Here is a 13135-nt window from a genome sequence, read left to right as displayed (position 1 = left end):
ATGCTGGCTGCCTCACAGCTCATGGCCAGGAACAGGAACACAGTGTAGGCTTCATTGATATGAGTGGAGAAGAAGAGGAGGGAAGAAAACAAACTAGGAAAGCCTACTGTTGAGAAGTTGTCTCCCCTTCCTTAGGACATTAAAGAGGATTGATAAATGTTACTTTGCTGCTTGTTCTTTAGGGCTAATCTGTCTTCAAGTTGGTGATTGTAAGAATAGAACTTCCCATTATGTCTTCTATGGGGGTCTCATCTCATTCTTTGAAAGTAAGAAAATAAAAGCATGTCCTCTTTGGGTAAGGTGAGGTGGGTATAGTCCCTGGTGACTTCAGTGCTCAGAAATCTATTCTTCAGTAGCATAAAGAGAGAAGAGTCTGAACCAGGCTGTGCTGGGCACACCTTTAACTCCATCACTTGGGAGGCAGAGGCAGGCAGATCTCAACAAGTTCCAGGCCAGCCTGGTTTACAAAGCTAGTTCGGAACAGCCAGGACTGTTACATAGAGAAATCCTGTCTCAAAAACACCAAAGAGAGACAGGCAGGCAGACAGGCAGGCAGGCAGGCAGGCAGGCAGGCAGGCAGGCAGGCAGGCAGGCAGGCAGGCAGGCAGGCAGACAGAAACCTAATAGTTTCTAAGCCAGAAGGCTTCAAAGCACCAACTGCAAACTAAGTCACTCAGTATCAAGGCCTCCCTCAGAGATTCCCATAACTAAGTGGCCCCCTCAGTGCAATGGGGCAGTCAGGGGAGGAAGCTTCATGTCTTCTCCAGCCTGTAAGCTGGTCAGTGGGCCTTGGCTTGGCCCATACATCTCTGGAACTCAATGTTCTCATCACTACATAACGGGAAGAAGCAGAAGGCTACCTCCCATTCCACTTGGGAGTCGAGAGAAGGGTCTCTAAACATCAAACAGTTAAGGATGCATATGGGTGGTGAGTGAAAACCAAAGAAAGAGGAATGATGATAGAGGGTGTCTGAGGGACATTATGGGTAACAAAAGCAGGGAGACATAGGTCTCTTTAGCCTTGCAAGACAACAGGTTCTAACAGCTGTGGAAAGTCCTTTGCCAAGAACCCTAGCATGGAGGATATCTCCAACCAAGCCTAGTATGGTGAAATCTGGGGTCTCTGGCAATTAAGCCTTTCTACAGGCTCACAGGTAGGTGGGGGCCCATAGCCATACTGATATTATTAATGACAAGGAAAACACAGGACTTGTGTCATTCCTGATCTAAGAAAGTGTTATTCATGTGTATTCTTTAACTTCTGACTAACTTTAGTTCAGGTACTAACTTCAGAAACTGCCCTTGTCTGGGTGTCGTGGTATGCAGAAGACAGTGGAACATGGTTTGTGAACATCCTGGACTGTACAGTGAGACCCAGTCACAAAAATAAACAAGCGAGCAAGCAGACCAATCAACAAATTACACTCATCCTTATTTCTGCTTTCTGATAATTCCTGCAATTAGAACAGAACTTGGTGGTGCTTATTGTGTGAAGATCTGAAATCTTGAGGATTCCCCTGTTGTATGTGCTCCACATCTGGATCACACTTTCATTTCTTAATAAAATATTTCAACACATCAAGGTGCCCATAGGAACTGGTTCGGTTGGAGAGTGTTGGCAGTCAGTTATTTGGTGAAGATTCTTACCTACAGTAGGTACAGTCAGCCTAATTTTGATCAACACGAATCTCTGCAACTGACCTGGGTCCTTTCCCATCACCTCCCATCTATTAGCCCAGGGCTCAGTTCCAGCATGCAGCAAGTATGGAGACCAAGGGCACTCAGTGGCTCTTAGTGTGTCTTATATCTGGAACTTGTTAGGAAATACAAATTCCCTGAGTCCCACCAGATCTTCTAGAACAGAGGCGTGGTGGGTGTGACCCTGGAATCTGGATGTTAGCTTATTTTCAAGTGATTCTGATGTCTGGCTCTCCTCTGAGAAGCACTTTCCTCGAGGCTGTCAGTGAGTGCCTTCTAGCTGGTTCATCTGATACTCCTCTCTGACAGCTGTGGAAACTATTCCTTACAAGCTGCAGCCTTGCCAATGCCTTTTCCTACCTTCCTTGACAAAATGAGGAAGAGAGAAACAGTGTTTCGGTACCATTAAATACCTCAACTATTATATATAAAATCAGAAGGGAAGAATTTTCAATTTTTGGAAATGAAACATCCAACCTGCCAGCAGGTACTTCACGCATCAGCTATTGGCTGTATGCAGCAGAAATCTACACCCATAATTGCACCCCCATTTTTTAGCAGCATTTTGAAGTCTCAAACTGCCTTGGGGGGGAAAATGGAAAGCAGGAATCCTAGTTACTAATTCAGGCATACCTTCAATATGGAACTTTTAAAGAATAAATTTAAGCTAGGTTAGAAAGAATGGTTTCAAGCAAGTTTCAACACAGTAGCCTGTGCAAGATAAGTAGGTTATGACTAAGCACCAGAGTGATAAGGACTGTGGCATGCTTCTCATCATCTCCTGGCCAGGCACAGAGGACAGACATTACTAATTGAGCACAGTCATGTTCACCCTTTTGGCACAGTTCCTCGGATGTCCATTATCCAGGCGCTATAGTAAGGGCGTGAGATGGACAGGCTTCATGGTCACAGAAAGTAAAGAGATGGTGGGGGCCAAACGAACTTCCCTTTTCCCATAATTCTTTGTGGTTGTTAGACAACAGCATGCTTTTGTATCACATATGTTTATATATGCATACATGCATGGGATTACATATGTATATATAATGGTCTTATTTTCACAATTAAGCATATGTAAGTATAATTTTAAAAAAATGTTTGTTTGGGGCCTTATTGACCTTCTTAGGACATGCTTAGAATGAGAACAGAGACAAGGCGCATGTGGAGTGTGTTCTATGAAGGATATGCTTTTTCCAGGGACCTCAGGACTATAGGACTATATGGAATAATGAACTGGAAGGCAGTATTGTAATTCCTAGCAAAAAGGCCAGGGTACTCCAAGTGCTAGGCAGAGTTTACCATCAGAAGCAATGACTGAGTGTTTAGCTGCTCTTTTCCACAGCAACGGAAGTGGCAGTGAGTGCAGGGGTTTCATTTACCAGCTCTGGATCAGCTGCATCTGGGTTTCAATTGTAGCTGCATCATTAACTCAAGGGCAGCGCAGCCTGCAGCAAGCCATCCTCTGCATGTTGATGTCCTCACCCGTCTAGAAGGCCCATACACACATAAACATCAACCCTGACTCACAGGCTATTACCAGGATTAAATGCACAGCACTTGTGAAGTATACAGGGTAGTGCCAGGCACACGGCACAGGCTGAGAATGTACTGCACACTTTATAGTTCCTGGAAACATCTCCTTGGCCTCAGTTCCTCTTCTAGATCCCTTCCTGCTACCCTCAATGTTGCCCATCTTCACTCTAAATGATGCCGAGAGTATTGGGATACCAAGGAACCTTTCTCTGCAGAAATCCATTCAAAGATACCAGCCCCACACAGTGAGCATACATCCACCTGTATACATGACCTCTTCCCTTACACAGTCCTCCTCTGCAAGCAGCCTTCTTGTACGTAATCATCCATGGTGGAAGGACTGTACCCATAGCTACTGGAGATGGGCATTTATTCACTATAATACAGTCAGCATGTCCTTCCCTGGACAATACCTCTCATGGCATTCCTACCTACGATTTCATGCACTTAACAGCCATATATATGCTCAGGCTCCTGAATAGTGGCACAGGTTGCAAACTGAACACAGGAGTGCTTTTCATTCTGTAAGAACATATGTGGCAGCCCTGACTGATTCTCTAGGTAAGTCCAACTGATCAAAATTAACCGAAGAGCTGAAAGTGACCAGGAATGTGACTCCTATTAGTCTCACCCTTAGTAAGCATAAGCTGATAGTCTCCATCAAGACTAGAGTGGTGTGTTGCCTCCTCTACAGAGACTTGCGTTGATCCCATTGTCCATATGGGGAAGGGAATGGATTGGTTGTCCTTCACTCCAGTGAGCCACCTTCAGAGTGTCAAGTATTCACTGACCTTATTCCATCTCTCTAGTCTCTCTCTTTATTCCCTCCAGCTCTGTCTAGCTTTCAAGTTTTTTACCCCTGCCACATGTTTTTCTCCAAGTACCCTCTGTCATTGGCACATCTGACCAACATTTAGTTGAACAACGAAGTTGCACACACTGAATCAAGTCCCAGATTAATGAAAGCACGTGTTCGCTCTCTCTCTCTCTCTCTCTCTCTCTCTCTCTCTCTCTCTCTCTCTCTCTCTCTCTCACTCTCTAATGTAACTGTGAGCCCTATGAGGAAAGGTGGACATAAAACAAGTAGCTACATATTAATGACACATTAATCTTCTTGAGTGGTGTCACACCAGGCTCTTCAATGATTACTTTTCATTCTTTTGTTCAACATCCTAAACAACTTTTGAAGTAAAGGCAATTTGTCTATCTCATGGTTTCCAGATTCTACTTCACTGACCTTCACTCACAAGCATAACCAACACTTCCACACCCTAGGAGCCAGGCAGCCTCACTCTGCCTTCTTGGGACTTAATCTGGTGGTCCTATTTCTGGGCCCAGCCTCCATGCCAACTGCCCCACAGCTCCAGTAGCTAAACCTCACAGTAGATCCGTTTACTATACCACTTCAGCTTGGGTTGCATCAATGCCATCTCCCATCCCACCCTTCATCCCAGAATCAGCTCTCTCGGGACCTCTTCTCTCATCTAGACAGTCAGGTAACTGGTCTCCAGGTTTCAGGAGAACCCTTTCCCCACCATCTTCTCCTCACAGACCTACAGCAGTTCCCATGGTCCACTCTCTGAACACCATCCTATTGCTCAACCTGCTCAGGATCCCGCTTTTCCCTTGGGGGAAAATCTGTATTATAATTCTTTCATCTCTAGGCCAGCTTGATTCTCCAAACTAACCTGCAAGAAATGCTTTCTAGTAGCTCTGTCTCATCTGTTCTTACTCCATCTAAGCTAAATTGTCCTCAGTGGTCACCCAGGTCTCTCTTCCCCAAGTCCTCCCTGCCAGAAAGCCCCTCCTCCTATCTCCAGGACTATACCCTCCCTGTGGTGTTCCCCTCATCCCTCAACCTCTTCTTTCCTTTCTTGGAGCATGGTAGTGTATTCTGTGCTGGACAACAATCTCCCATGGCAGAGAGTGTTAATCATTGAATACATTTCCCAGCATCTACTACAGTTGCTGGCTTAATGAATGAAGGTTTTTTTGAACACTAAAATTAACCTCTTCTATAACAAGCATACATCTCTTCTCTGTACCCATATATTGTAGGCAAAGGCCTACCTTTAAAATAACCTTGAGCAGTCTATGGGGCAGCATCCCTTGTATACTCTAAACATGTGTGTGTCTTAGTTAGGGTTTTCACAGTTGTGAAGAGGCACCATGACCATGACATCTCTTACAAAGAGAACATTTAATTGGGGTGTCTTGTTTACAGTTTCAGAGGTTAAGTGAATTATCATCATGATCCGGACCTTGGCGGTGTGCAGGTAGATGTGGTGCTAGAACTGACAGGGCTACATCTTGCAGGCAATAGGAAGTCAACTGACTCACTGGGCTGTATCCTGAGCATAGGAACCCTCAAAGCCCACCCCCACAGTGACACACTTCCTCCACCAAGGCCACACCCACTATAATAAAACCATACCTCCTAATAATGCTACTCCCCATAGGATTATGGTGGCCATTTACATTAGATTGTGCAACCACTAGCTCTCTCAAAAACCAAGCAACAGGGAGAAACAAGAGCTCATGGCTAACAGTGTTTGCCAATTCCCGTAGTGTAACTATACCTACAGTGGCCAATGGTGAACATCAATGGTACTGCACATGGGCTGAAAAGACTGCAGGCTGACTCCAGCATGCCCAAACTGGAACATAATGTTCATTTTCCTCCTTGAATCACGTGACATTCCTTTTCCGTCACTGTCTCTCTCTAGTGCAGTGGTTCTAACCTTCCTAATGTTGTGTCCTTTTAATATAGTTCCCTCATGTTGTGTTGACCCAATCATAAAATTATTTCTGTTGCTACTTCATAACTGTAACACTGATACTGTTCTGAATCATAATGTAAACATCTGTGTTTTGGAGTGGTATTATGTGACTCCTGACCCCTCTCACTCCCAAGGGGGTAGAGACCCACAGGTTGAGAATCACTGCTCTAAAGTGTTCTACAAAGCCTTACTTTTTCTTTAAAACTAGTTTTCAGCCTTGAAGGCTATTTCTTTTGTGGCGTTGTTGTGGTTTGAATGTAAACTACCCCCATAGGTTCATTTATTTGAATACTTGATCCTGTCAGGCCTGCTACTTTAAGAGGTAGGGGATGAGGGGCTGGAGAGATGGCCTAATGGTTAAGAGCACTTGTTGCCCCTACAGAGGACCCAAGTGCAGGTCCCATCACCCATAAGGTAGTTCATAGTCATCCATAACTCAATTTCCAGGACATCTGATATAGTCTTCTGACTTCTGTGGACACTAAGCAGGTCCATGGTACCCACACATTCTTTAAGAGGTGGAGCCTTGCTGGAGGGGTAGATCTCTAGGAGCAGGCTCTGACGTTTGCTTCCTGGCTGCTTTTTTCATCTGACCAGGTGCTTCAGGCACCTACTGCCAACCCTCCATAATGTCCTGTATCCCATTTTAAACCATAAGCCAAAACAAACCCTTCCAATCTTAAGTGCGTCTTGTCAAGTATCTGCTCACAAGAAGAAAAGTGAGGAATACAGGAGCCCTCTTGATCCACCAGGACCCCTAGCCCACAGCACCAAGCACATCCCCCACAAGGCCTGGGGTGGGGCTTTTCTGTGCCTGCACTGTTATGGTGTGAAAAAGCCAACTGTGACCACTCCCTTACTGCTCACGAAGTCTGTAAGCCTTTAGGGCAGAGGAGCCATTTAGTCTTAGGAAATCCACTTCAGTGTACAGAAAGTGTCCATTGAAAGCTTTTTGATGGGAGCAGACAAGAGAAGGGAGAAGGGGAGGGGAGGGAGGAGGGAGGAGGGGAAGGAGGGAGGAGAAAGGGAGAAGGGAAGGAGGGAGGGGAGAAGGGACCATAGAGGGAAGATTGGTCGGCTATTGATTCTTCCTTTGTGGCTTTTGCTTTTGGGTTTTTTTTTTTTTTTTTTTTTTTTTTTTTTTTTCATATTACAAACCAGTGTTATCTTTCTGCACCAATTCTTCTGGGTGACTAAGAGAAACACTGCCAATTATATTGTGTAATTGTTACTTGTGCTTTTTGTTTGGCTACCAAACTCTTTATTAGCAAAAAGGGGAATCCAGTCTCAGTGAGGCAGAATATGGGGGAAAAGAATGTGTTGGCAGAGTGTCTTGTGTTAAAATTGCATCCTGTTGTGAACAGTGAGTTAATACCCACAGGGATCAGCCCTGGGATGGCTCTAAATCACAAGGAGATGAGCTTTGGTCGAGGCTGGTCAGCAGGGACCAGACCCAGTTCTTAATGCCATGCCGCTGAGCATCACGTAATTTGTTAAATGCATCCCTCTCAATACCCTGCAAGCCACACCAAAACACTGAGCCTCCTCTGGGCAGAATGCACAGACACAGCAACACTGGCAAATGCTATACACAATGGAAGCTGAAGGATAGAGTGAGACCATCAATTGTCCCTTTATGGGCATCCAGCAGTTGGTGAGCTCACCCCAAATTGTAGCTCCCTGGCAGGATCATAAATGAGAAGGCTCTTTACTCGTCCCCTGACAAAGGCAGGAAGGGTGTTGATGTGTGCTGTCTGGGATGAAATGCAGTCCAGAACACATCACTCTAAGCACATGACATAAATAACAACATTAAAATCACTAGCACCATTACCGCGAGCCATAACAACAATTAATAACACGGGCAAACAGAGAGCAAGACAGCAGGCCCGCCTCCTCAACACTCTTAAGTTTCCTGGAGAAATCAGAGTCTGTAAGAGCAATCCAATTTATCTAGTGCCCAACTTTCCAATGCACGATCCTTAAATATGTCAGTGTCTAAAGAGGAAGGGAAAATTATTGACACAGAAGTGGAAAGTCGTGGTTCAGTGAAATATTTAATGACAGTCGATGGGAAATATGTAGAGACCCTGGTAGATAAGATTCTAGTTGGCCAGTTGGAACTCCTGAAGGGTTGGTGGGTGTGGTGCAGGGAGAGTTCCAGGGTCTTCCACGGTGAGGCTGGAGGAGGCACACGGATGCAGCACTTAAGCAGATGGTGTCCTACTGGGGTATGCGTCCCAATGTGACTCCCAATTCCATGAGTGGTTCTTTGTTGTTGTTTTGTTTGGGGGATTTTTGTTGGTTTGGTTTTTGTTTTGACTCTTCAGTACATTGAGAGAATGAATGAGTGAAAGGATTATGAAATTTTCTCTAAAGGCAATGTATAATGTGGCTGTCTGAAGGATGTCACTTAAACATGCTTTGTTGAGTTAAAATGTTATTGGGAGGTGTCACTCCGTGGCTTTCCAGTGACAGGAATCAAGTACTTGAGTGCCAGGAGCAATGAAGAGGACAGCTTGAGCAATGGCTAGTTAGAATAGAAGAAGCAAAGACAAGGAATGCCCTAAAAGGAAATAAAGTTGGGAAGGAGACCCAAATCAAAGAAGTAAAGAGATTACTTATGAATAAATGATGTCTGGAATGTTTTTATCTCACAATAAGACATCTTACCTACCCTACATTAATTAGGCTGGGTCTATAGAAAACTTGGCTGTACAATCTGCTTTTTTTTTTTTTTTTTTTTTTTTTTTTTTTTTAAGAAAAGTGGGTTTTCTAGATGAGTCTTTTGGTGTGATTTCTCAGGAGCACCTCAGTGGTTAGTTCTAGTTTAGGCTGGGATGCCTTTCTGATGCCTGGGCTGAATGAGAGTGTGTGAGCATAGGAAAAGGAGAACTCAAAGTGGGGGGAGAATTCTTGGCCCAAAGTCACTGAGATGCCATTTTCAGCGAGTAGGATACTAGATCAGCTTTTTAAATATTTTATTTCTATCCTCATGACTAAGTACTCTACATCTCTCTCTTCATCTAGGTTTCCTGCTGTTTCCAGAGCTACTCCTGAACTTTGAAAACTACAGCCAACTTCCATGCTTTCCCAAACCTCCTTAGCCACTGTGATCAAGATCCCAAAAGATTCTGAGCAAAGTTCTTGCAAGTTCTAGTGGTCCGGATCCATCTTCTGAAGAGAATGACAGACATCTATAATGTTAGGGAGATGATGTTTGGACAACAAGATGACAGAAGGGGAGGGAAGAGCCATACCTGCTCCGATGACCTCTTCAATTTTCACAAAAGATACATCAATCTCCTTGGCAAACTCCCGGACAGCTTCATTGGGGTCCTCATATGTGAAGGGATCAATGTAGATCTTCATCCCTGGGGAGCCTTATTGGATGAGATAAGCAGGTTAACATTCCAGACAGGATACAAGTCACTGCTACTACTGATGTCCCCACCACCAGGGGCATCCCTGGAAAAGACCGGCCTCTTAATTAGATTTCGGTAAACTTCCTCTGTCCCATCTCTTTTTCCTGGGCCTCCCCAGACCCGTTCTCCCTAGACCACTCTGGTTCTCTGCCCTCTACTTCTCCTCCATAGTTTTTCTCTTTCTATGCTCCTGATGAAATGTGGGACAAATTACTTATAAGTGACAGATCGGGACCAGTTTCCACACCAGGCACTCACAGAAGGCAAAGAAGCTGATTGATGCCAACCAAATGCATTAGCAGAAAAGTGGTGGTAAAATGGTAGGGTAGATATCAATATTTATCAACTTGACAACTTTCCTGAGTGGAGGCCACTGTTAAGGTTATAACTGACAGCTGTGGTCCATGGCCACAAGAGGGATGAGGATGGATATTTTTAAAAAGGAAGAAATCACTATTAGAAACCCCTCAAGACAGAAGTGCCAACACCATATACCAGAAGAGAAAATGCAAGCAGAAATCTTGGAAATACTAATGTAGGAACGAGCAACGTCTACATAGAAAAAATGGGGTGGAATGAAAGAAAAATGGTAATTGAACCCCCCATGCCTTCAGACACACTGAAGTATGAAAAACGAATAAAATGGTAGATGAGAAATACATAAAGGAATATAGGCCTTGTCACTGATGTATACAATGGCAAGATAGATAGGTGTGCTTGAGGACAAAATAGAGAATTGTCATTGCAGAAAAAAAAAATACTTTCAAAAAGTAGAGGACAGGGGACTAAAATAGCAAATGGAACAAAAAACAAAAACAAATGGATTCGTTTGAAATGTAATTTTTCACCTTGCTTGATGTGTCATTAAGTGGAGTATAGAAACTGTCTCCACAGTGCCCGGATAGTGAAAGCTGGGGCCTCCAAAAGATAGGCTGTATGTATGATCTACTGCCACACCCCTGCTGCCTGCTGTGTCCTACTCATGGAGGTGACAGATCAGCCAGGGCAGGTCAGCTGGGTCTCCACGTGTGGTGGGGATCCAGGCCGAGGCTGCTGGGCTTCAGGTTCCAGAAACCTTTCCTCTGCAGCTCACCCACACCTTATTCCCCACTGCTTCCCAGCCTTCCACCCATGCTCCAGTTCTGTCATTTTCCATCAGAAAAACATCGGATGCCTCTCTGGATGTCTTGATCACCTCCTTATCCAGGAAAGGATTAAAATCCTAGGACACAATCCAAAGAAGGAAGGAAGGAAGATTCACTGAAGAACAGGGGAGATTTATGTTTTTAAGCCAAAGGAAGCCAAATGCCCTGACATGAGGAACAGATTTTCCTAAAAGATCGATTCCTTTGTCCTTAAGCAACTACTAATATTCTGGGCTGCTTGTTTGAAAGTAGTCCAGCACATTCTAGAAAGCTTCTAGTGGTGGGATTCAGAAGTTAGGGAGATAGTTCAGCTAGGAAAGTGCTTAGGCTGCAAGTGTGAGGACCTGAGTTTGGCCCTAACATCCATGTAAAATTCTGGGTGTATTGGATTGTAACTCCAGTGCTGGGGTAGAGATAAATGACTCCCCAGGGCTTGCTACCCAGCCAGCATGGCCTAAAATAGCAAAGTTCCAAAGAGAGATTATAAAAAGAAAGAAAAAAGGGGAAAGAATGAAGTTGGACAACACTTGCGGAACAACAAACAAGGCTGACCTTGACTGCTGTCCATCCAACAAATGGGCACACACACGCTCATGGAGTGTGCTTGCACCCCGCCATCCCCCACCCCCTGCATACCTATGCATACATGAAAAACTCTACAAAACCTGATGTCATCTTTGACTGTGGAAATGGACTAACTAAAATTTGGACAAAGCAAACAGACATCCTAACCTCTGTCTATGTCCAGTCAACACACTTCACGCTCGAAAACCATGCAATCAAGCTAAAGAAAAAACAAAAAACAAACAAACAAAAAAAAAAAAACAACCACACAAAAAGTCATAATGATTTAAGTAAGCTATGACTGCCTTGGGCCACATTCAAAGCGACTCTTGGCTGCAGGAGGCTTGTTGCACACCTGAAACATTTTATGTTCCAGGGGATAGCAGTATGTGTGCACATGTGTACGAATAAGAAAGCTCTTCAGTAGCGATGGATGAAGGGCAGAGCAGAGAGGAGGCATCATTGATTTCCCACCTGCTGTGCACAACAGGTGAAGAGCAAATGCAACTGGCCAGACTTGGAGCTGGTGAGAAGCTCAGAGCAGCATCTCCAGGCTGTCACAACCCTGCTTAGGGGGTCTCCTACAAATGTGCTAAAGGCCAAGCTAAGAAAGCAAATGGCTTATCTGGGGGATGCCAAGAAGTGCAGGAAAGGAAAAAGGAAATCAAATAGGAAACAAAAGGCAGTAGATAGGTGTGTCCTGAAGCCACTGACTATTGTAGATTATTATAACTGGCTTTATCTCCTCAAGGACACTCTGTGAACTTGGATGGCTGTCCACAAGGGAGCTGAGCTAGTTCCATAGCGATTGTCATAGTCAAAATGTAGGCACTGGATGACTAGTAGCACGGGCAAGAGGAAGACTCTGTGGCCGGAGAAAGATTGAGGCACAGAAATACAGATGTTGACAGGGGAGGTTAGCCAGCGTGCATAGAAGGATGAAAGAGGCAGACAATACAAAAACAAATTGCATAAAAGAAAACAGGGCTTAAAAAAGGAAACCAGGGTAGTGTCAGCAAGCTGCAACTTCCCCTCCTAATTCTCAACCTCTGAGATCTGCAGGTAACATTAAACCCCCAAAGTACTTTATTAATCCTGCATAGTACAGCAAGTTCAGACTTATCTCTTACAACAGCTTCTTCACCAATAGGGGAAATGAGACTTCCCTTCCAGCTTGCCTGTGAGAATAAAGACCCTATGACAAGTGTCAGGCCCAGCACAGCGCCCCATGTACGGGAAGACTCCCTGACTAATAGACTCATTTTTTTCTCGGAAGTGTGTGGGGAGGTAAAAAAGGAAGTGAGGTGTGGTGGACAGTGGGGGGATGTAAGCCACTTAGGGTTATATTAGTTACTTTCAAAATAACTACCTTGTTATTTTAGATCAAGGGCTTTTAAAGATGTATGCTAAGCTGTCCTGAAGGAGTTCTTGCATGGAAACTAATTAAACATTCTAGAATGGGCTGTAATGAATGTTTTGCAAGTAAAGACATATATGAGGATGAATGGGAAAGGATTCTGAGCTAATGAGCTTTAGAGATATTGGCCCCAGCCAGTTTGGGGAAGAAGCCATTCCCAGAAGGGAGACAGCTCATCTCTTGATGGAGCCTCTATTCTTTAGGCCAGTAATGAGCCACAAAGTGCACTTGATGGGAAAATGTCTACCCTGTGACATTTCATGCACTTAACTCCCCATGAGAAGTCTGAGGAATTGGAAAGTGTGAACGCATATGTGCATGCATTTGCACTCACCTGTACATACATGTAACATACTTGCTATGCTGTGTCTGAAGGATTTGGCTGTCACTGAGGCACTTCCTCAGAAGCCAAGAAGGCTACTTAAAGCCCAGGACTATAATCTGTTGAGATGCCCAACAAAAAGGAATGCCCTAAATCCTACATCTAATGTGTCATTAACAATCACTTCCCATTTTCCTCTACATTGGGTAAAAGCATTATGATGTGGAGGAAGGGAACTGGTAAAGTTCAAT

General features: G+C 44.4%; 1 protein-coding gene across 1 annotated transcript in view; it reads right to left on the bottom strand.

Moving 5' to 3' along the window:
* The window catches only part of Ephb1 (EPH receptor B1), a 416176-nt gene that overhangs the window by 59245 nt on the left and 343796 nt on the right, over nt 1-13135 (bottom strand). Inside the window, exon 10 of the mRNA XM_051206222.1 lies at nt 9272-9394. Within this exon, the coding sequence (XP_051062179.1) occupies nt 9272-9394 (123 nt within the window). The remainder of the gene's footprint in view (nt 1-9271; nt 9395-13135) is intronic.

Source organism: Phodopus roborovskii, unplaced genomic scaffold (assembly GCF_943737965.1).
Source record: "Phodopus roborovskii unplaced genomic scaffold, PHOROB, whole genome shotgun sequence".
NCBI lineage: Eukaryota > Metazoa > Chordata > Mammalia > Rodentia > Cricetidae > Phodopus > Phodopus roborovskii.
The sequence above is the reverse complement of the archived record's forward strand: the minus strand, read 5'-3'. Positions and strand labels throughout refer to the sequence as shown.